Raw genomic sequence first — 20,659 nt, 5'->3', positions numbered from 1 at the left:
TAGCGCCCTGCGCTGCAAACCCGGCCTACCCGAGTTGGATTCCCGCTCACGGCCAACACTCGGTCCCCTCCCCTAGGTCGACTCAGTCTCAATCTAGTACTTGTTTCAGTGCGTAACCATCGCCACTGGGGAGACAAAGGCGGCCGTGCATGGTACTGGCCACACCCCCCCCCCCCCCCCCCCCGTGTGGGGTGGCCCTGCGCTGTGGCCTAGAACACCGGTTGTGCATGGCCGGTCTTCCCGCCCAGGAACTATTCTACTTGGCTTCTCTAAGATCTGACAAGGCCGGGAGTGTCGCCGGCCATTTTGTTCATCGGCTATTGGAACGTTAAATACCCAACGAGGACGACTTCCCCCCTCGCCGCCACCCCCGCCGCCGATGGCGAGCACGTCTCTCTCCTCTCTCTCTCTCCGTGCTGGCTTGCAGGCGAAGCGGTTGCCGTGCCACGGGACTGACTCAATGGCGGCAAGGAGGCGGAAACTGTCGGCGCATTTCGACGGCCTGGAGCGGTGCTACTCCGCCCGCCGCCTGTCGTCGCCCCCGGGTTGGTACATCCCCCCTGCGTGGCGGCCGGCCCCAACGCCGTTCCGCCCGTTGTTGCACCTGGGGAAAGGTGTTACGCCTTTCCGAGGTCCATTATGTATGTTGAACTTCTTGCGCGTTAATCGGAGGTGCTGGGGGGGAAGGACAACGAACAAGAAACGGTGCTGTGGAACAGCGAGTCCTCCTTTGACGCGGTGGATGCGTTCCTTTTAAAAAACGTAAATTGCCGTAATAGAACGCGATGATGAAGTTTGGTGGGATGCAATGTACGCACACACAGACGGCGGGACAAATCACTCGGGGTACGCCGCCACGCTATTGTGTTATTTCGCGTACTGCATTGTACCACCCAGCCACGCGGCTCAGGAAAGTCGCCCATTGTAGATCTCTCAGAAACCGCGTTATAGTGGTGCGCATTCCGCGTTTTAACGGGCGCGTTCCCCTTTTTAACGGTGCAACGTTACGCAAAAAAGTCTTCCCTGATGGAATAACTTGCATTTAAAGCAAAAACGCGTTAGTGTGAACACAGCGCATTAACGCGATGACTTTGCCGCGGTGGGTCTTAACCGCGCCTGGCGATATCATCCAGTCACCAGCAGAGGGCTCTGCTCTTGCTCCAGTCTGAAATGACTGCATTGACGCGGCCAGTGCCTGCTTATCAACGCAAGTTCGTAAGCCCTTCGGGGAACTGCAGTACCATGGTGTGAAATGACGCCGGGGAGGCTGAACGTTATTCCGAGAAAGTTTGCCGTTTGTGGAGAATACTAAAAGTAAAGACGAGGATTCGTTTGACCGAGTGAAATAAAACAAATTTAGCCCCACAATCTCATGAGCCTTTTGGACCAGTTTCTGCCAGCAGCAGCAGCATTAGTTGAAGCAGGCGGACTCTGGATTTTGCCTTGACTTGCGCAGTCTTTTCAGCGCAGTTCTGTAATTGCAGATGTATATTTCACAGACTCTGTGTGCATGTATATTAAATTTATTTGTCACCGTACATAGCCAAACGTTCTAATCGGAGGTGGGTAATCACTGGGGTTAGGTGCAATGCAAAAATACGTCATGGGGCTCTTACGGCGTGGCCGGGAAGACCCAGGCATTCGCGTCTGCCGTGCCGGTGGCAGTGATCCACAGGCCTAAGACCCAACACGTCAATAAACTGGCAACGGACGGCACTATCGGAGTTGCGATAGAGTTAACACTTGTCTGGATTTGAGCAGGAGCTTGAGAAAGAGACGATTGTAGGGAATTCCAAAGTCGAGCAGTAGCGAGGAGAGAAACATACGTTTTGTGAGTTTACCACGTAGGCTTTCGCGACCAACATCGCAATTTCGATTTGAAGCTTTCGTGACTGCAAGGATTCATCTTCTTTGGTTCTTTCGGTAAAGTCACCACCACGTAGAATGAGAATAAAATAATAAAATAACGCAATTCATTGAAGCTCTGTCGTCCCGACAGTTCTGTACCTTTCACCTGAAGATGGCCGCTCGCGTTGTGGCCAAAACGTCGTGAGAATTTTATCATGTTATTTTATTATTTTATTCTCATTCTACGTGGTGGTGACTTTACCGAAAGAACCAAAGAAGACAATATCGCAATCTCACCCAAAAAATCTATATTGTGGAGAAGTTTTGTGACCTGCATCGTGGTGGTTGAACACAGTATGGGTGACACAAACCCGCCTGGTAGACCGAGCCCTCGGCGTGGGCGGGTGAATCAATGAGCGAAGTTCTGCGGCAGTGACAAGGAGGCGTCTGTGGAACACCGGTGAGCAAGTGGCGAGGGTGAATTCGCGGGGGTCTGAATCGTTGACAAACCCGACCGCTTTGCGTTCAACCCTGCCGGTGCGTGTCTCTGCGGTGCCGTCGGGGCTCAGATGAGGACAAGCGCGGAGAGCTGGAGGAGTTCCAGGACTGCCTGGCGAAGTTCACGCGCTACAGCTCCGTACGCCCGCTCGCCACGCTCTCCTACACCAGCGACATCTACAATGGCTCCAGCATCGTGTCCAGGTGACCCGTCTCCTCGTGTCCCCCGTTTCATTTTGATCATGAGGAGGGGAAGAATTAATAAATTTTATAAAGTCTCCCCGCGTCCGTTTACCCTCGGAGAGAGAGAATAATTCGGAGGTGTGTGGGAAACCACAGAGAAGCAGGGAAGGCGGCCTGAATGCACGGCAACAATTGCCCCCAAGCGTTGTGGTCCTATATTTGGATCATCTCCATGAATGTGGTTCGTAATGATGTCCCTCTGTCTCTTCCACCCCCCCCCCGACCGATGTTTTTCTTCTCTATATTCAGGAATATCTTAACCTTGTAATCGGATAATAATAGTGGTTTTTCCCCTTTTTTCTGGCAACAAAACTGAAACCTTTTTTACAAGGATTCATGTCTACTGCATTAACCACAATACCTGCAGTCAAAATGCAAACAAAAAACATACTATGATAATATATGTGTCATTGTCCTTGAAACTGATTGGTCCACACCAAGGGACGGCTTTCTTTTGAGCCTCGACCCAATTAGTGCTCGACCAGATGACGCCAAAAGGCGTCACACAGCTCAAAGACAATGCCACTATCAAAGTAATGAGGGCTCGGGGTGAGCATCTACATCATAATCGGATGTTCAGGACTCTGAAGAGTGCCATTTTGCAATTTGATGTGTAACAAACATATGAACCTGTAATTAGGGCAAATTAGTACGTGTGTGTAATGATTCACCGATTTAATGTTGATTCTTGAGCTCGCGATGCATTCATTGAACTGCTTGCGTAGGAGCCAGTGGGTTTAGATGTGTGCGCCTTGTATGTAATACCGACCCCAGCCACTAGTAGCCGTTGCATTTGTCACATCGTGGAAAAAAAAAGCTGCTTTTGAATGGCAATGATTGGGATTATTAATCAAATCTGTATGGGGGCAGGAGGGATTAACCATTACACCCCCCCTGATATTCAAAGTTTGTCGAGAAATATTAACAACATAAATTTGTCATTAGTACGTAAATTGATGACATTCAGTGACACCGTGTAACGTCTTGGTAAATGCTGCATTGATTGCCCTTGAAATCGTCTCTGATGTCTGGAAAGACATTGGTTCAAATAACTTAATTTAGTTTCTCTCAAACTGGCCTTTGAAGGGCAACTTTTATAGACTCGGTTGTAAGTGACGTAGCAATTCAGTTGTTTTGTCTGAGTTGGTGAATTGATGCTGCCACCCGCCGGCTTTGTAGTAGTCGCGGACGCGCACAGACAGAGGGGGGAGTTTTATTTTTATTTTCCAAAGAGTTAATTTAACTCAACTCGGGCCGCGCGCTTTGTTCCACGGTCGTGCCGCAAAAGCTGCGTTGACAAAGCGAGGCTAAGTGCGAGTTTGGGATGAAGCCTAATGCGCAAGACCTGGGCTACACAAGCACCATTGAGAGACGCTTGGACGCCTAATTCGGAAGCCCGAGAGTGACGTGAAGGGACACAATGGCTGGTCCCCAAGTGGCACCTGATAGCGGCGACGCGGCTTCGTGTTTGCCACGCTGCGTCATTGGCCGTGGGGTCTGGTTCGTGTTCAAGTCGGCGCGTTGACTCGTTCCCGACAGGGGAAATGTCAGAACTACTGTGGTTATGCTTCCCAGTTGTCTCTGGAAAGCTCTGCAGTGCAAAGAGGGAAACAAAATTACTTCTTGTAAATATGCGAATGCATTGTTGCATACCGCTAATTGTACGTATGTAATTTTGTGTGACTTCTTTTGCACCGTACGTAGAGAACCGTGATTGAAGTAATAGGTTTTACCCTTTTAACTGGCACAAAAACTGACACCTTTATTCAAGGCATCGTGTTTGCAATAACCACAACACAAGCAGTCAAAATCCAAACAAAAGAGACAACTCTGATAATAATATTGGCACTGTCCTTGAATTTGATTGGTCCACACCCGAGACGGCTTTTCTTAGAGCCCTTAGTCTCCACTGGTGTTGGACCAGAAGACGCCAAAAGGTGTACAACTCAAAAACAGCGCACTATCAGAGTATTGAGGGCTCGGGGTGAGCAATTACATTATGAGACCTCCTTTGCCAGTAACAAGATATAGGAATAGGTTTTACCCTTTTAACTGGCACAAAAACTGACACCTTTATTCAAGGCATCGTGTTTGCAATAACCACAACACAAGCAGTCAAAATGCAAACAAAAAAGACAACTCTGATAATAATAATAATATTGGCACTGTCCTTGAATTTGATTGGTCCACACCCGAGACGGCTTTTCTTAGAGCCTAGTCTCCACTGGTATTGGACCAGAAGACGCCAAAAGGCGTACTGAGACCTGCTAATCGAAGGTGAGCACATTTTACCTCCGAAGGCAAAAACGTGCTTCGGTTGGCGTTGCATAATCCGCGTGCGTGCACGATTTTTTTTACCCCATAACTGTTTAAGTATTAATAATAATAATGACGATGCCTTTTAATTCGACAGCATCGACTTCGATCGGGACTGCGATTACTTCGCCGTCGCAGGAGTGACCAAGAAGATCAAGGTGTTTGAGTACGGCACGCTGATCCGAGATGCGGTGGACATTCACTACCCCGTGATCGAGATGACCTGCGACTCCAAGATCAGGTGCGCTTCCACCACTCCGCAATCCACTGCCAAGTCCACCCACGCTGCCTACGCCTTTGCACCGGTCCGCAGGGGCCACTACTCCCTGCTCACGGTCGTCGTTGTCACCAGGGTAGTCCTCGTATGAGCAAAGCGTGCCGACGTAACGCAGTGGTGAGGGGGGAGAGTGGAGGCAACCTTTCCATTGCAAGCATACTGCTTCGGATGTTATAATAGTTTACATTTATACGTAAGGTGCCTTCCGCTAATGTCTCAGGGCACCTAAGCGCACACGGCCTTACCCCGGAGGGGTGTGCTTGTATGCAGATTAAACTGCTTCTGAAACGGTCCTGGCAAAAAGGCGCCCCGTCAACCCGCATTGACCGGCGTGGGGGAGGACTGGCAAGAGCAGCTGTATCAACCGATGTACATTTGTGAAAAAATAAACTTTATTATTAATTTATTTCCTTATATATTTTTTATTATCAAACATTGCTTCCCTGCCCGGTGCTGCTGCAGCTGCATCAGCTGGAGCAAGTACCACAAGGGCATCCTGGCCAGCAGTGACTACGAGGGCAGCGTGATCCTCTGGGATGGCTTCACGGGACAGAGGACAAAGGTTTTCCAGGTGTGGAGCGTCGTTCTCTTAAGCATTGTTCTGGTGTCGCCGAGATCCTGGGCGGTTGAAATCCAGGTTTTAACCACCCGTTGATAGTCTCAGCCTGGTCACCAGTGACTGTACGCACAAAAAAAAGCAGTCACGTTAAAGTCGGTCCTGAAACTAATTTTTGCTAAATTCCAGCCCTTAAGAAGTCAACGTCGGTTTGGCTCGCCGCGCGTCGAACATTACTCTCTCGATAGCAGAGCGGGATAGGGAAGTGTTGCCCCTTTTCTCTTTGTGTGGATTAGAGGTCACCTTTAAGGGATCCCAGAGGTGGCTCTGTAACATCCGCTTCCCTGGGCCGTTGCTGAACACGTAGGGTTGCGTCATTGCTCTGGGACGGATGTGATTGGACGCCTTGCCTCGTGACGTGATGCCATCATGATAAGAAGAAACATTTCCACGAAAAAAAAATATTGGTGGGGAAATTAAAAAAAATCGTGCGATGCCTTTTGCGAGACACCCAAGACAAACATACTCTTTGGTTCTATTCGGTAAAGTCACCACGTAGGTAAAAAAATAAAACGACAAAAATCACGACGTTTCGGCGAACAACACAAGCGGCCTTCATCAGGTGAAGGGACCGGGCTGTCTCGAGGACAGTGCTGGAGTGAAACACAGCCATGCTCAGACCGCGACCTTTAAGCTGTGTGCGAGGAAACAAGGCGCCTTGACAAAGGAATTAGCATAAAAAATTAGTATTTGATAGGCCGACTTAGCATAGAGGTGGTGTACGTGCGGGTGAACATGCCGGTTGGCGCGGGAGGGGGGTGGAGGGGGAGTTTACCTATTGATGGTGTGAAAAGGGAATTTAAGAGCTGCGAAAGTTTGGGGTACCACTACTTGAAAAATATACTGTAGCTTGAAAATTAGTTTAATGTTTGGTTCAATTTAGAACATCTTTCCAATGGTTGCTTAATTTGAAACCATCTTCTCGGTTGAATTTGTCATTAATTTCAATGTTCCGGGAAGGTAATCTATCGGTCAGTGCCCTTGCCACTGGTTCACTTTGCACAGAGTTTGTTTCAAGTCTCGCAGTTTGTAATGTTTATGGTATTAGTAATAGTCATACCGTTATTTGTTATCCAGGAAAAAACCTCACTTCTGCATTGAGATATTTTCATTATCTTTTTAAGGAGTGCTGAGCATGTGGAAGGAAACTTGAATGCCCAGAAAAGATAAAGCAGGGGATATCAATTGGAAGGTTTGGATGAATGGATTAATGACCTGAGTTCGATTCCCCAGCTCTGGCCATCATCGGTGATACATCTGAACCGGTTCTGGGTCAGCTTTTAATGAGTTTAAACATGAGTACCAGAGAGACAAAGGTGGCTGCGCGTGCTGCTAGCCACACCACGCCCTCGTGCACCGTTCCGGCCTTCGTAGATGCTCTCACATGGCGCTTGTCCCAACAGTCTGTGTGCCTTTGGAAGGGTGGGGGGGGGTGGGCGGGGCGGAAACTTTGTCTTTGTCCACATGCGGTGTTGATGTGCTCAGCAGTGCGATGATCGCATGGTGAAATTGTATTCTTTCGGAATGTCCGCTCCCTTAGGAACACGAGCAGCGATGTTGGAGCGTGGACTTCAACCTGATGGACCCCGAGATCCTAGCGTCTGGATCCGATGACACCAAAGGTAAAATGGCAAGGCCGCACTCTGTCGGCGTGACATCATCAGGGATTTAATTTTCGATTGAAGCTTTCGTACTGCAAGGATGAATCTTTTTTGGTTCTTTCGGTAAAGTCACCACGTAGAATGAGAATAAAATAATAAATTAATTAAGTAAAATAACACAATAAAATATCTCACGACGTTTCGGCCACAACACAAGCGGCCTTCTTCAGGTGAAAGGAACAGGCCTGTCGGGACGACAGAGCTGCAATGAACGCTGTTAAGATTCGTAGCGTCTTTTTAAGCTGGTTCAGAGAATTGAGGCACCTTGACAAAGGGGTTTACATATCAAACAGGAGAATTTAGCATTGAAATAGCTGAGTGATTAGCTTTGTGACTGGTCATTGAAATAGCTATGTCAAAGTCAAAGCCTACACATCCACAGAGGCACCTAGTACAAATCAAACAGGAGAATTTAGCATTGAAATAGCTGAGTGATTAGCTTGTGACTGGTCATAGAAATAGCTATGTTAAAGTCAAAGCTTACACATCCACAGAGGCACCTAGTACATATCAAACAGGAGAATTTAGCATTGGAATAGCTGAGTGATTAGCTTTGTGACTGGTCATAGAAATAGCTATGTTAAAGTCAAAGCCTACACATACACAGAGGCACCTAGTACAAATCAAACAGGAGAATTTAGCATTGAAATAGCTGAGTGATTAGCTTGTGACTGGTCATAGAAATAGCTATGTTAAAGTCAAAGCTTACACATCCACAGAGGCACCTAGTACATATCAAACAGGAGAATTTAGCATTGGAATAGCTGAGTGATTAGCTTTGTGACTGGTCATAGAAATAGCTATGTTAAAGTCAAAGCCTACACATCCACAGAGGCACCTAGTACAAATCAAACAGGAGAATTTAGCATTGAAATAGCTGAGTGATTAGCTTGTGACTGGTCATAGAAATAGCTATGTTAAAGTCAAAGCTTACACATCCACAGAGGCACCTAGTACATATCAAACAGGAGAATTTAGCATTGGAATAGCTGAGTGATTAGCTTTGTGACTGGTCATAGAAATAGCTATGTTAAAGTCAAAGCCTACACATCCACAGAGGCACCTAGTACAAATCAAACAGGAGAATTTAGCATTGAAATAGCTGAGTGATTAGCTTGTGACTGGTCATAGAAATAGCTATGTTAAAGTCAAAGCTTACACATCCACAGAGGCACCTAGTACATATCAAACAGGAGAATTTAGCATTGGAATAGCTGAGTGATTAGCTTGTGACTGGTCATAGAAATAGCTATGTTAAAGTCAAAGCCTACACATCCACAGAGGCACCTAGTACAACTCAAACAGGAGAATTTAGCATTGAAATAGCTGAGTGATTAGCTTGTGACTGGTCATAGAAATAGCTATGTTAAAGTCAAAGCTTACACATCCACAGAGGCACCTAGTACATATCAAACAGGAGAATTTAGCATTGAAATAGCTAAGTGATTAGCTTGTGACTGGTCATAGAAATAGCTATGTTAAAGTCAAAGCTTACACATCCACAGAGGCACCTAGTACAAATCAAACAGGAGAATGTAGCATTGAAATAACTGAGGGATTAGCTTGTGACTGGTCATAGAAATAGCTATGTTAAAGTCAAAGCTTACACATCCACAGAGGCACCTACTACAAATCAAACAGGAGAATTTATCATTGAAATAGCTGAGTGATTAGCTTGTGACTGGTCATAGAAATAGCTATGTTAAAGTCAAAGCTTACACATCCACAGAGGCACCTACTACAAATCAAACAGGAGAATTTATCATTGAAATAGCTGAGTGATTAGCTTGTGACTGGTCATAGAAATAGCTATGTTAAAGTCAAAGCTTACACATGCACAGAGGCACCTAGTACAAATCAAACAGGAGAATTTAGCATTGAAATAGCTGAGCGATTAGCTTGTGACTGGTAATAGAAATAGCTATGTTAAAGTCAAAGCTTACACATGCACAGAGGCACCTAGTACAAATCAAACAGGAGAATTTAGCATTGAAATAGCTGAGTGATTAGCTTGTGACTGGTCATAGAAATAGCTATGTTAAAGTCAAAGCTTACACATGCACAGAGGCACCTAGTACAAATCAAACAGGAGAATTTAGCATTGAAATAGCTGAGTGATTAGCTTGTGACTGGTAATAGAAATAGCTATGTTAAAGTCAAAGCTTACACATCCACAGAGGCACCTAGTATAAATCAAACAGGAGAATTTAGCATTGAAATAACTGAGGGATTAGCTTGTGACTGGTCATAGAAATAGCTATGTTAAAGTCAAAGCTTACACATCCACAGAGGCACCTAGTACAAATCAAACAGGATAATTTATCATTGAAATAGCTGAGTGATTAGTTTTTTGACTGGTCATAGAAATAGCTATGTTAAAGTCAAAGCTTACACATCCACAGAGGCACCTAGTACAAATCAAACAGGAGAATTTAGCATTGAAATAGCTGAGTGATTAGCTTGTGACTGGTCATAGAAATAGCTATGTTAAAGTCAAAGCTTACACATCCACAGAGGCACCTAGTACAAATCAAACAGGAGAATTTAGCATTGGAACAGCTGAGTGATTAGCTTTGTGACTGGTCATAGAAATAGCTATGTTAAAGTCAAAGCCTACACATCCACAGAGGCACCTCGTACAAATCAAACAGGAGAATTTAGCATTGAAATAGCTGAGTGATTAGCTTTGTGACTGGTCATAGAAATAGCTATTTTAAAGTCAAAGCTTACACATCCACAGAGGCACCTAGTACAAATCAAAGAGGAGAATTTAGCATTGAAATAGCTGAGTGATTAGCTTGTGACTGGTCATATAAATAGCTGTGTTAAAGTCAAAGCTTACACATCCACAGAGGCACCTAGTACAAATTAAACAGGAGAATTTAGCTTCGAAATAACTGAGGGATTAGCTTGTGACTGGTCACTGAAACAGCTATGTTAAAGTCAAAGCTTACACATCCACAGAGGCACCAGGGATGACCAGCGTTCCTTCTGGGCCCAAGGGCTCTTTAAAAGTGATTATTTTTCTCACTTTGGTTTCCAGCTGTTCGGGCGGACTCGTTCCTTTTGAAGTCGGTTCCACAGTTTTGGGGTTCCTTCCCTACCCCCTATGGCTAGGCTGCTTAGCTTTTAAATTCCGCAAACCTGGACGATAATTGAGCCGGAGAGAGTTGCGGGCATCTGGAAGCTTCTTATCTCTTGCCTCAGCCTCTCTTTTCTTCCTGGCAAACTGCGTTTTATGTCGTGGTTGTGGTGGTGGTGGCGGCGATAGGGGTGTGAAATGTCATGCCCCTAAATTGACCCCCCCACTTTCCCCAGGGTCTCGCAATTCGATTTGCGTCCCGTCAGTCGCACTCCGCGCCAACTTCCCCGCCACCCCTCGGTGCTTCGTCGCTGCCGGCCCGTAACTTCCTGCTCAGCGACGAAGGGCTCCATTGCCGCTCTCTCTCAGCTGCTCCTCCTCATCTCCATCTCGCCGGCGCCGTCTCTTCCTTCCGCTGCCTTCCTCCGCTCCTTTCACGCTCCTCCGTCGTCAACCCCGCGGTCGGTTTTTGCATGACGTGTGCCGCTCCCTTTCCCGCTCAATTCCTTTTTGCTTCAGCAGCAGCAGCACGTGACCCCCGTCTGTTCCTTATACAGTGGTCCCTCGTAAAAATAACCCGCAATAGACGAAATCCGCGAAGTAATCAGCTTTATTTTTTACAATTGTTATACATATTTTAAGGCCGCGAAACCCCTAACCACACACTTTTATACACTTTTCTCAGACAGGCATTAGCATTTTCTCACATTTCTCTCTTATTTAAACACTCTCAAAGTTCAAACTTTCGCAGATTTAAAAAAATAAGTGCAATATTAGTAAATGAAACCAAAGATCAAAACCTGTTTTCAAGCCCAAAACATTTTTGTGAATCTGGCTAGCCGAACGCATTCTGTACTCCCTTAGCTAATCAGGACGCAGAACACAATGCGCGTTCATACTGTACGCAGGAAAAGAAAGCGTGCAAAATTACACTAAACAAAAATCCGCGAAACAGCGAGGCCACGCAAGGTGAACTGCGTTATAGTGAGGGACAACTGTACCTCCATCCCTTAACCTAAACCCATCCCCCCCCGCCCCCCGCCCAGTCAAGCTGTGGTCCACGCACATGGACGCTTCCGTCGCGTGCATCGAAGCGAACACCAACGTCTGCTGCGTCAAGTTCAGCCCCACGTCACGCTACCACCTAGCGTTGGCTTGCGCAGGTGGGCGCTCGAGTCCGCACCGCGCGTTTTACCTCGCTCGCCTGATGATCGCGCGCTCGTTTTGGGGGGAGAGGGGATTTGGCGAGCGGCGGGTACGGTGGGGGTACGGTGGGGGGTTACGGTGTGGGGGTACGGTGTGGGGGTATATTGGTGGGTACGGTGTGGGGTTACAGTGTGGGGGTACGGTGTGGGGGTACGGTGTGGGGGTATATTGGTGGGTACGGTGTGGGGGTACGGTGTGGGGGTATATTGGTGGGTACGGTGTGGGGTTACAGTGTGGGGGTACGGTGTGGGGGTACGGTGTGGGGGTATATTGGTGGGTACGGTGTGGGGTTACGGTGTGGGGGTACGGTGTGGGGGTATATTGGTGGGTACGGTGTGGGGTTACGGTGTGGGGGTACGGTGTGCAGGTATATTGGTGGGTACGGTGTGGGGTTACGGTGTGGGGGTACGGCTTGCGGGCCGTGGCGTTTCTGTGCCCGGTGTTGCTCAGTGCCGCCCCCCCAACAGCAACCGTTGGAAGATCTCTGCGCAAAAATGCACACGTGTTAAGAATCTATTTACAATCCATGCACGCTGGGTCCTCTCGAACCATTGGGCTAATTGATTTAACGATGTGGAACAAGACGGAACATACGAGATAGACGATGCAAATAAGAAAGAAGGGAAAACATTTTTAAATCAAATCGTTGTCCCGAATAGTCTCTGTTCGTTGAATTGTTGCGGCGGGGACGAGGAATGGCGGTGAATCGTTGTGTGACGAGTACTCGCTGCGGTTAAAAATTCATCGCCGTAGAGGTTATGCAGACAGATCTCGATGTGCACGGCTACACGCTTCAATTAAATGGGGAACGTAGCAGCGGCGGCGGCGGCGGTTGTGTTTTACAACAAGGTGGGCATTGTGAATCATCGGTGGAAGCATTATTTTTTGTTCGTATTCTCCTGTGGACAGGCTATTAACGCGTTACTCACTGAAGAGTGCCGAGCTGTCCTCGCTACCCTCCGTGACATTGCCGCGGGCGTAGTAAGCTTTTATACCCTCCCTTACATTTAATTGGCGAAAAATAAGACTTTGTGAATAAAGAACTAAGACTGTGAGAATGATAAGCAAATGACGGTAATGGACCTCCTTTTGGGGGCATTATTCCACTTCCTTTCCGGCTAACGTTTCACAAGAGCCCTCGTTGGGTGTGATTTTTCCACCGCACGGTTGATTGGGCCAGCTTAATCTGAGCCGGGCGATTCGTCCGCCGTCTTTGAAAGGCGCGGGGAGAGGCGGGGGGCACGGGACTCGCGCGAGCGTGAAGTGACCCCTTCCGATTGTGCTCGGCAGACCACTGCGTCCACTATTACGACCTGCGCAACACCGAGCTGCCCGTCACGGTGTTCAAGGGCCACCGGAGAGCCGTCTCGTACGCCAAGTTCGTGAGCGGCGAGGAGATCGTCTCTGCGTGAGTAGTGCCCATTGAAAGGCGCGGCCGTTTAAAGTGGCAGGGGGCCAGATCAACTCGGAATGCCCACCCAATCACGCGCGGCTCGCCAGTTATGAAAGTTGTGCTTGAATTAAAAGTTATTTTTTTATTTAGAGCTTTCGTGACTGCAGCAATTCATATTCTTAGCTCTTTCGGTAAAGTCACCACGTTGAAGGGAAACAATAAAATAATAAAATATATATAAAACAATAAAAATTCTCACGACGTTTCGACCATAACACCATAACACACCTGATGATGACCGTTTGTGTTATGGTCGAAACGTCGTGAGAGTTTTTATTGTTTTATATATATTTTATTATTTTATTGTTTACCTTCAACGTGACTTTACAGAAAGAGCTAAGCATATAAAAAGTTATTTATTTCTGTGAAAGAAAAAATCTAAAATGGTTCGCTAAGAATTTTCTTTTCTCAAAATGTATTTACCTGCGGAGTCAAGAAACCGCGAAAGGCCGTCGAATTGAGCTTGTGCCGTGCCTTTTGCTGCTGCTGCGTGCGCCCTTGCGAGACTGGCCCTGTTTAATCGCCGGTGCCCGCGTCCGCTTACAAAATCGAGGGCCTCATTCGCTCACGTTGTTTCGTTCGGGGGCAGCTCGATAGACGGCCAGCTGAAGCTGTGGAGCGTGAACAAGCCCCGCTGCACGCGCTCCTTCAGAGGCCACGTCAACGAAAGGACCTTTGGGGGGCTGGCCACCAACGGGGACTACGTCGCTTGCGGTGAGCGCAGCCTCCGCACGCTGACCCCCACCCCCCCACCCACCCAACCCTTGCCTGCCCCCCCCACACCCCCTGCTTATCGCGTGCACAGATACACACACACACACGCGCGCGCGATCATGTTTCAATCGTGACAATCCCCCGATTTACCTCTGTCTTTATTTTTATTTTTTGTTTTGTTTTTGGGCCGAGCGGTGGTGGCGCTTGCCGTGGGGTTTGTCGCCTTTGAAGCCGGGCGAGGGCCCCCCCTCCAGGGGGGCGACCCCCCTAGGGGGGGGGGGGGCCGTCGTGTCAACGGCGGCGTTTCCCGTGGTCAGCTTCGCGTGTTGGAGTCATCGTCGGGGAAAGCAGCGGTTGGGTCACTTTGCGCGCGGTCGAAATGTACCGAATTTTAAAAAAAATCGCCCACAAAATTGCCAATTTGAACGCTTGCGATGACGAACGGCCGCCTGCTGGAAAGCGTCGGCTAATTGATGCGCGCGGATGATTTCCCGGGACACGCGTTTGGCTCGCGTCTCGTCGGTTGCGCGTGGCGTGCGCGTGGTGGAGGCGGGCGGCGGCGGCGGCGGGGTGGATGATGGCATCGCTCGTTTTTGAACCGGTGATGCTTCGCCGGTCTCTCACGTGTCCCCCCCCCCCCCCCCTTCTGACCGTGCCGCCGGTCGCTCCGCTCTCTCTCTCTCTCCGCCCTCTCCGTACGCAGGGAGTGAGGACAACTCGCTGTACGTCTACTACAAGGGCCTCTCCGAGGTGTCGCTCACGTTCAAGTTCGACGTGGCGACGGGTGCGCTGGGGAAGGAGAGTGAAGGGGACGGGAGAGAGTTTGTGAGCGCCGTGTGCTGGCGGCTGCTGCCGGACGGGGTGAGCGCACGCCCTGCAGCCTGGCCCGCGGGCCCGGGCCGGTCGCCCGCCGCCCTTCACGCTTGCTCACTCGCTCGCTCCCTCACACGCGGATGCTCGCCCGTCTGATTCGCTCGCTCCCTCGGAGTTACTCAGCCGCAAAATTCCCCTCGGCCCCCCCGGGGGTCACCCGCCCCCGCAAGACGTACGTACGTATGCACGCTGAGCTTCTTTTGTACCGTACGTGGCCAACCGTGCTAATTGAAGGTGCGGAATCCACTCGCCGAAGGTTACTCGCCCACAAAATCCACTCGACCAAAGAGGGCCTTTTTTTAAGAGCAAGCGTGGAACCCTCACGGCTTCCTATATTCAGATTCCTCAAGCAACCCGGTGTTGTCCCGGGCGCGTGCACAACGGCATCCACACTCTTTGGTTCTATTCGGTAAAGTCACCACGTAGGTAAAAAATCAAACAACAAAAATCACGACGTTTCGGCCACAACACAAGAATATGAATAAGGCCACTTGTGTTGTGGCCGAAACGTCGTGAGAATTTTATTGTGTTATTTTATTTTATTATTTTATTCTCATTGTACGTGGTGGTGACTTTAACCGAAAGAACCAAAGAAGATGAATCCTTGCAGTCACGAAAGCTTCAAATGGAAATTTAAGAATGTTTTTGTTTTGCTGTTGTTCTTTCATCGCCACCTCGGAGAAGGACGACGCTCACCTCAACGGTCGGGGAATATTTAGGAGGCGAATCTCGGTTCCGCCGAGGAGGACGGAGCGGGTGGTGGTAGCGGGGGTCCGGGGTGGACAGAAGACTTCTCGCGTCATTGAACGTTTAATGTGCCAAGGGCGGCGTTGAGCCACCTGCTGGTGTTGCGAGTCTCCATGCTGCCCGCTGCGTATTGTTGGCTTGCTTCCCGGCACGATTTCGGTGCCTGACGCGTCTGTCCCCGTGGGGTTAAGATTCAACGGCGGTTTACGTTGCTACTGCTGCCGCTGCTGCTGCTCTGCGCTGTAAATGAGCGGCTCACCGGTTACGTTGGATCTCCCGGCGTGACAGCTTGAAATGACGTGGCAGCAGCTATCTGGAATTTCAACCACCGCCTCCTCTGTCCACGCACACGACGGCGCGAATGGCTGCGCCGCGGTCGATGTACGATCGGCACGGTGGGCGTGGTGGGGGAAAGTGTGTCGGTGTTCCCAGCTCTTCGAAAGACATCTGGCCAGTGTGGAGGAGTAGGCCCAAATATTGCATCCTCTAGAGGGGACTGCCCGCACATTGCTAGTTGCGGCCCCTTGTCAGCAGTGGCATGGCTGGCTACGTGCGGAGCGAAATAAGTTAAACGTGCACACGCGTGCTAGCAATTGCGAAACTGCACCTTCACCTTTATACGTTATTCGTACGGAAAATAAAAAAGGTATACCGTTGGTTTGCATCGCTGTCGTGTGGCAGGATCAGTGTGGAAAAGTTCGAATTCGTGACGTTGCTATCGCTTTGCTTAAAGTGATTCTCGCCCTTGCAGGACTCCAATGTACTTGTAGCAGCCAACAATCAAGGAACCATCAAGGTAAGGGTACCGTGGCACTGACTGCAATTGCTTTTTTGAAGGGAAGGCGATGCGCCATGCACTATCTGTAAGATTGGTTGTGTTGGCGTGGTAGAATCGTTACTCGGTATAACCTTCGTGGGGAACTTTGTTCATTGCCTGTTGCTGATGATGAGATGTGCAGTGACCCGCTGATTTTATTTTGTTTGCTCAATTGCGATCGCTCGTCCAGGTGTGTGTGTGTATGGTGGGGGAATGTTGGTGCGGTGATGTGTGCATTGTCCTGTGAGCCCATTGAGAGAGGTTCACTTCCCTGCCACGGCTCACGTCACAGACGAGACGATGTATCAAACGTTAGCGGGCATCCTTCTAGGTCAAGCTACGCCTTAAATAAGTATGTCGTGTGGTGCGTGAACACCAGCATCGGGGAGACGAAATCATTCCGATCTTCGTAGTGGTCATATCTGCCTTTGATTTTTTGTCTTGTTGGCTTTAATCGGTGCTTATTCTTAGCTCTTTCGGTAAAGTCACCTTCAACGTGACTTTACCGAAAGAGCTAAGAATATGAATTACTGCAGTCACGAAAGCTTTAAATCAAAATTTAATAGGTGCTTGTTAACACTTGCTGCTACAATAACTAAAGGGTGGGATTTTCTTGTGTGTGTAAGTGTGGTTACTTGGGTAGCGGTGGTGTAGCTGTGCTCTGAATAACCGCAGGAGCCCCGGTTCGATTTCCGGCCACGGCCAACATCGGGGACGAGTGATATTGAACCGATTCAAGGAACCTCCCCTTGAGCTCGCCCGAGCTGAAATCACTGACTGCTGCGGTGTGTAAAACATCGGCACTGGGGAAGACAAAAGCAGGCCAGGGGTGTACCCCGGGGCCACATCGCCACCACCGCCACGGTGTGGCGGTCTCAATAGGCGCTCGCCAGTCGCGCTTCGCTTGTCCGTTGCTTGTACCCATCATCATCGTCATCATCGTCGTCATCGCCGTCTTTCACCACCAACCTCACTCTCTTTGTCCTCAGGTGCTGGAGCTGGTGTGAGGGGCCGCCCGCTGCAACGGCACTTTGCGCGGGGACCGGCCCGCGGTACCGTACGACGCACAACCCCGCCGTGGTTCTTTGGTTCTTTTGGTAAAGTCACCACCACGTAGAATGAGAATAAAATAATAAAATAAAATAACACAATAAAATTCTCACGACGTTTCGGCCACAACACAAGTGGCCTTCTTCAGGTGAAAGGAACAGACCTGTCGGGACGACACATTCATTGAAGCTCTGTCGTCCCGACAGGTTTGTTCCTTTCACCTGAAGAAGGCCGCTTGTGTTGTGGCCGAAACGTCGTGAGAATTTTATTGTGTTATTTTATTTGATCAATTTATTATTTTATTCTCATTCTACGTGGTGGTGACTTTACCGAAAGAACCAAGGAAGATGAATCCTTGCAGTCACGAAAGCTTCAAATTGAAACCCCTCCGCGGTCAGGCGGTGGGCACCGCCCACCGCCCGACCGCTCGACCACCGGCACAAACCAAGCCCCCCCCCCCGCCCCACCGCATCACACGAAGACGTTTCCGCGAAACACAGCGGGATCTCGCCCTAGACATTGGGACGTCGGTTTCTTTCCGTGTCGTGTCTACGCAGCTGACGTCTACAATGCGGTCAAGATGGACATTTTTATTGTAAACCACGGGTAAGCGGAAACGCAGAGGGCAGCGATGGACCGAGCGCTTTACGACGCAGCGAGCCCTCCGGACGGGCGCATGCCCCACAGAATCAGATTCCGATTTAAAGCTTTCGTGACTGCAAGGATTCATCTTCTTTGGTTCTCTCGGTAAAGTCACCACCACGTAGAATGAGAATAAAATAATAAATTGATAAAATAAAATAACACGATAAAATTCTCACGACGTTTCGGCCACAACACAAGCGGCCTTCATCAGGTGAAGGGACGAGACTGTCTGGAGGATAGCGCTGGAGCGAACATAGCCACGCTCACCTGATGAAGGCCGCTTGTGTTGTGGCCGAAACGTCGTGAGATTTTATTGTGTTATTTTATTTGATAAATTCTATTATTTTATTCTCATTCTACGTGGTGGTGACTTTAACCGAAATAACCAAAGAAGAGAATCAGATTCGTTCATCAGGATGATTATTTATACACGGGAGGAATCCAATCGTTAATTTTTTTGTTTTATATATATTTACAATTGTTAACAAATACGTAGAGTTTGATGAGACAAGTTGCCACTTACACGTGCCCGCGGCTTAATTTGTGTTTTCGATTCTATTTTGCCTTCTGAAAAAGAAATCTGCCCAACGAACCCCCCCAACAGGGAGTCCGTGCACCCCGGGTTAGGAGGCACTGCTGTGCACTGTAATTCCTGGTTTTACTCTATCATTCCGTACGATTGGCGCTGTGTCCGCATAAGTACATTAGACACACGCACGCACACACACCAATACGTGCGCTGTTTGAAATTGAAAATGTAATCGAGGCTTAAAGGTCCCTTCACCTGATGAAGGCTGCTTGTGGTGTTGTGGCCGAAACGTCGTGATTTTTGTTGTTTTATTTTTTGACCTACGTAACTTTACCGAATAGAACCAAAGAGTATGGATCCTTGCAGTCACGAAAGCTTCAAATCTAGAATTCCTTGACCCGTATCGGTCAAAAATAACTTCCGTCACTGAAATACGACGCGACTCAAGATGCGTTAAACACGCCTTCCCCAAACTTCGCAATGTTTTCAAAATCAAATAGTTTGGTGGTGGTGCTGGTGCTGGTGGAGGAGCCCACGTTGGCCTTTGGGCGCGTGCGCTTTCTCGGAGGCGCGTATTGAAGCAGACTCCTCGCAACAAAGTGAACTTGGTTCTGTCTCTCACTGTTCAAATAAACCTACCATTAAAATTATAGACTGATCATTTCTTTGTCAGTGGGCAAACCTACAAAATCAGCAGGGCATCAAATACTTTTTTCCTCACTGTATACACACACACATATACACACACATATATACACGGCTGGTTGGGTGGGTGAGTGGGGTGTTTGTTTTTGGCATCATCCGAGCAAGTGCTTTGGCGCGCGGCAGTCACACACACAAAAGACAAAAGATCCCCCGTGTAGCCTTAACAGACTGTAGGGGCAAGTGCTGTTAGCGAGCAGCACCAATGAAGACCGGCACGGCACACGAAGGGGTGGGTGGCCAGCACCACGCCCGACCGCCTTTGTCTTTCTCTCCGGGCGGCGCACGATTCTGCTCGCAGCTCCTCACTCACTCTCAGAACTCATCAATTGTATTCGCGCGGCTCTTAGCTTCTCGCAACTCTTATCGCTCATCGAAATCCTTGACTCTGCAAAGCGACTCAAAATATCAGGGTAAATGTAGAATGAAACTTTCAGCGACGCTGTCGGTCAGCACCTAGCAACACATCACCCCTCTCCTCTGCAAGACTAAGTTGCATGATCCTTTGTCCTTGCTTATATGTGAAACGACTTCGTGATATATAAAAAAAATCACGACTTCGTGATATTTTAAATATTTTTTTATTCACAGTCTGTTCAAGGCTACACGGGGGATCTTTGTCTTTGTGTTGGGTGCTAACAGCACTTGCCCCAACATTCTGTTCAAGGCTACACGGGAGATCTTTGTCTATGTGTTAGGTGCTCGCTAACAGCACTTGCCCCAACAGTCTGTGTGTGTGTACACTGTGTGTGTGTACACTCTGTGTGTGTACACTGTGTGTGTGTATACTGTGTGTGTGTCCACTCTGTGTACACTGTGTGTGTATACACTGTGTCTGTGTGTCCACTCTGTGTGTGTGTACACTGTGTGTGTGTGTACACTGTGTGTGTACACTGTGTGTGTGTACACTCTGTGTGTGTGTCCACTCTGTGTGTGTGTGTGTACACTGTGTGTACACTGTGTGTGTGTGTACACTGTGTGTGTGTACACTGTGTGTGTGTACACTGTGTGTGTGTAGTGGGGGGCACAGGTGGTGCATTGGCCAGTCATCTCAGTCAGTCGACCCATGGCATCTTTTCATCAATTTATTATTTTCAATTTATTATTTTTACTTGTTACGAATTTTATTAAAATGTTAATTTATTATTTTTATCTTTAATTCTGTTTATTTTTTGTTTTCTACCTACGTGACTTTACCGAAAGAACCAGGAATATGGTAGCGCATTCTCAAATTTGTTGCAGAGGTTTAAGGTTCAAAGCTGACAGGCACACCTGCCCACCCCAGTAACATTCACCACAATATGCGCAGTCTGCTTAACAGCGGATGTCAAACATAGTATTGTGTCACTCAAAACGCACAGGTCATATTGCGTGTTGGTGTC

At 48.5% G+C, this 20,659-nt stretch overlaps 2 protein-coding genes across 2 annotated transcripts in view; both read left to right on the top strand.

The window, feature by feature from the left end:
- Positions 1 to 2,554, top strand: part of LOC142908625 (E3 ubiquitin-protein ligase COP1-like) — a 50,140-nt gene extending 47,586 nt beyond the window's left edge. Inside the window, exons 11-12 of the mRNA XM_076059393.1 lie at positions 428 to 545; positions 2,418 to 2,554. Coding sequence (XP_075915508.1) covers positions 428 to 545; positions 2,418 to 2,554 — 255 coding nt within the window. The remainder of the gene's footprint in view (positions 1 to 427; positions 546 to 2,417) is intronic.
- Positions 2,555 to 4,009: 1,455 nt separating this feature from the next.
- Positions 4,010 to 17,569, top strand: LOC142908624 (E3 ubiquitin-protein ligase COP1-like). Its single transcript, XM_076059392.1, has 10 exons — positions 4,010 to 4,089; positions 5,003 to 5,146; positions 5,645 to 5,753; positions 7,339 to 7,420; positions 11,588 to 11,704; positions 13,038 to 13,155; positions 13,790 to 13,914; positions 14,618 to 14,775; positions 16,286 to 16,330; positions 17,341 to 17,569. Exons 1-10 carry the CDS (start codon positions 4,010 to 4,012, stop codon positions 17,356 to 17,358), a joined length of 996 nt encoding a protein of 331 aa, XP_075915507.1. The 3' UTR covers positions 17,359 to 17,569.
- The last annotated feature ends 3,090 nt before the right edge of the window (positions 17,570 to 20,659 follow it).

Source organism: Petromyzon marinus, unplaced genomic scaffold (genome assembly GCF_048934315.1).
Source record: "Petromyzon marinus isolate PM22_M1 ecotype Great Lakes invasive population unplaced genomic scaffold, UKy_Petmar_22M1.pri1.0 PM_G_Scaffold_10, whole genome shotgun sequence".
Taxonomy (NCBI): domain Eukaryota; kingdom Metazoa; phylum Chordata; class Hyperoartia; order Petromyzontiformes; family Petromyzontidae; genus Petromyzon; species Petromyzon marinus.
This window is presented reverse-complemented; position numbering and strand designations above follow the sequence as displayed.

Excerpts from the sequence above, each read along its gene's own strand:
- LOC142908624 (XM_076059392.1), top strand. The coding sequence starts at position 4,010 with ATGGCTGGTCCCCAAGTGGCACCTGATAGCGGCGACGCGGCTTCGTGT. Across the intron at positions 5,147-5,644 it reads ACCTGCGACTCCAAGATCAG|CTGCATCAGCTGGAGCAAGT; the intron begins GTGCGCTTCCAC and ends GTGCTGCTGCAG. Across the intron at positions 13,156-13,789 it reads GGCGAGGAGATCGTCTCTGC|CTCGATAGACGGCCAGCTGA; the intron begins GTGAGTAGTGCC and ends GTTCGGGGGCAG.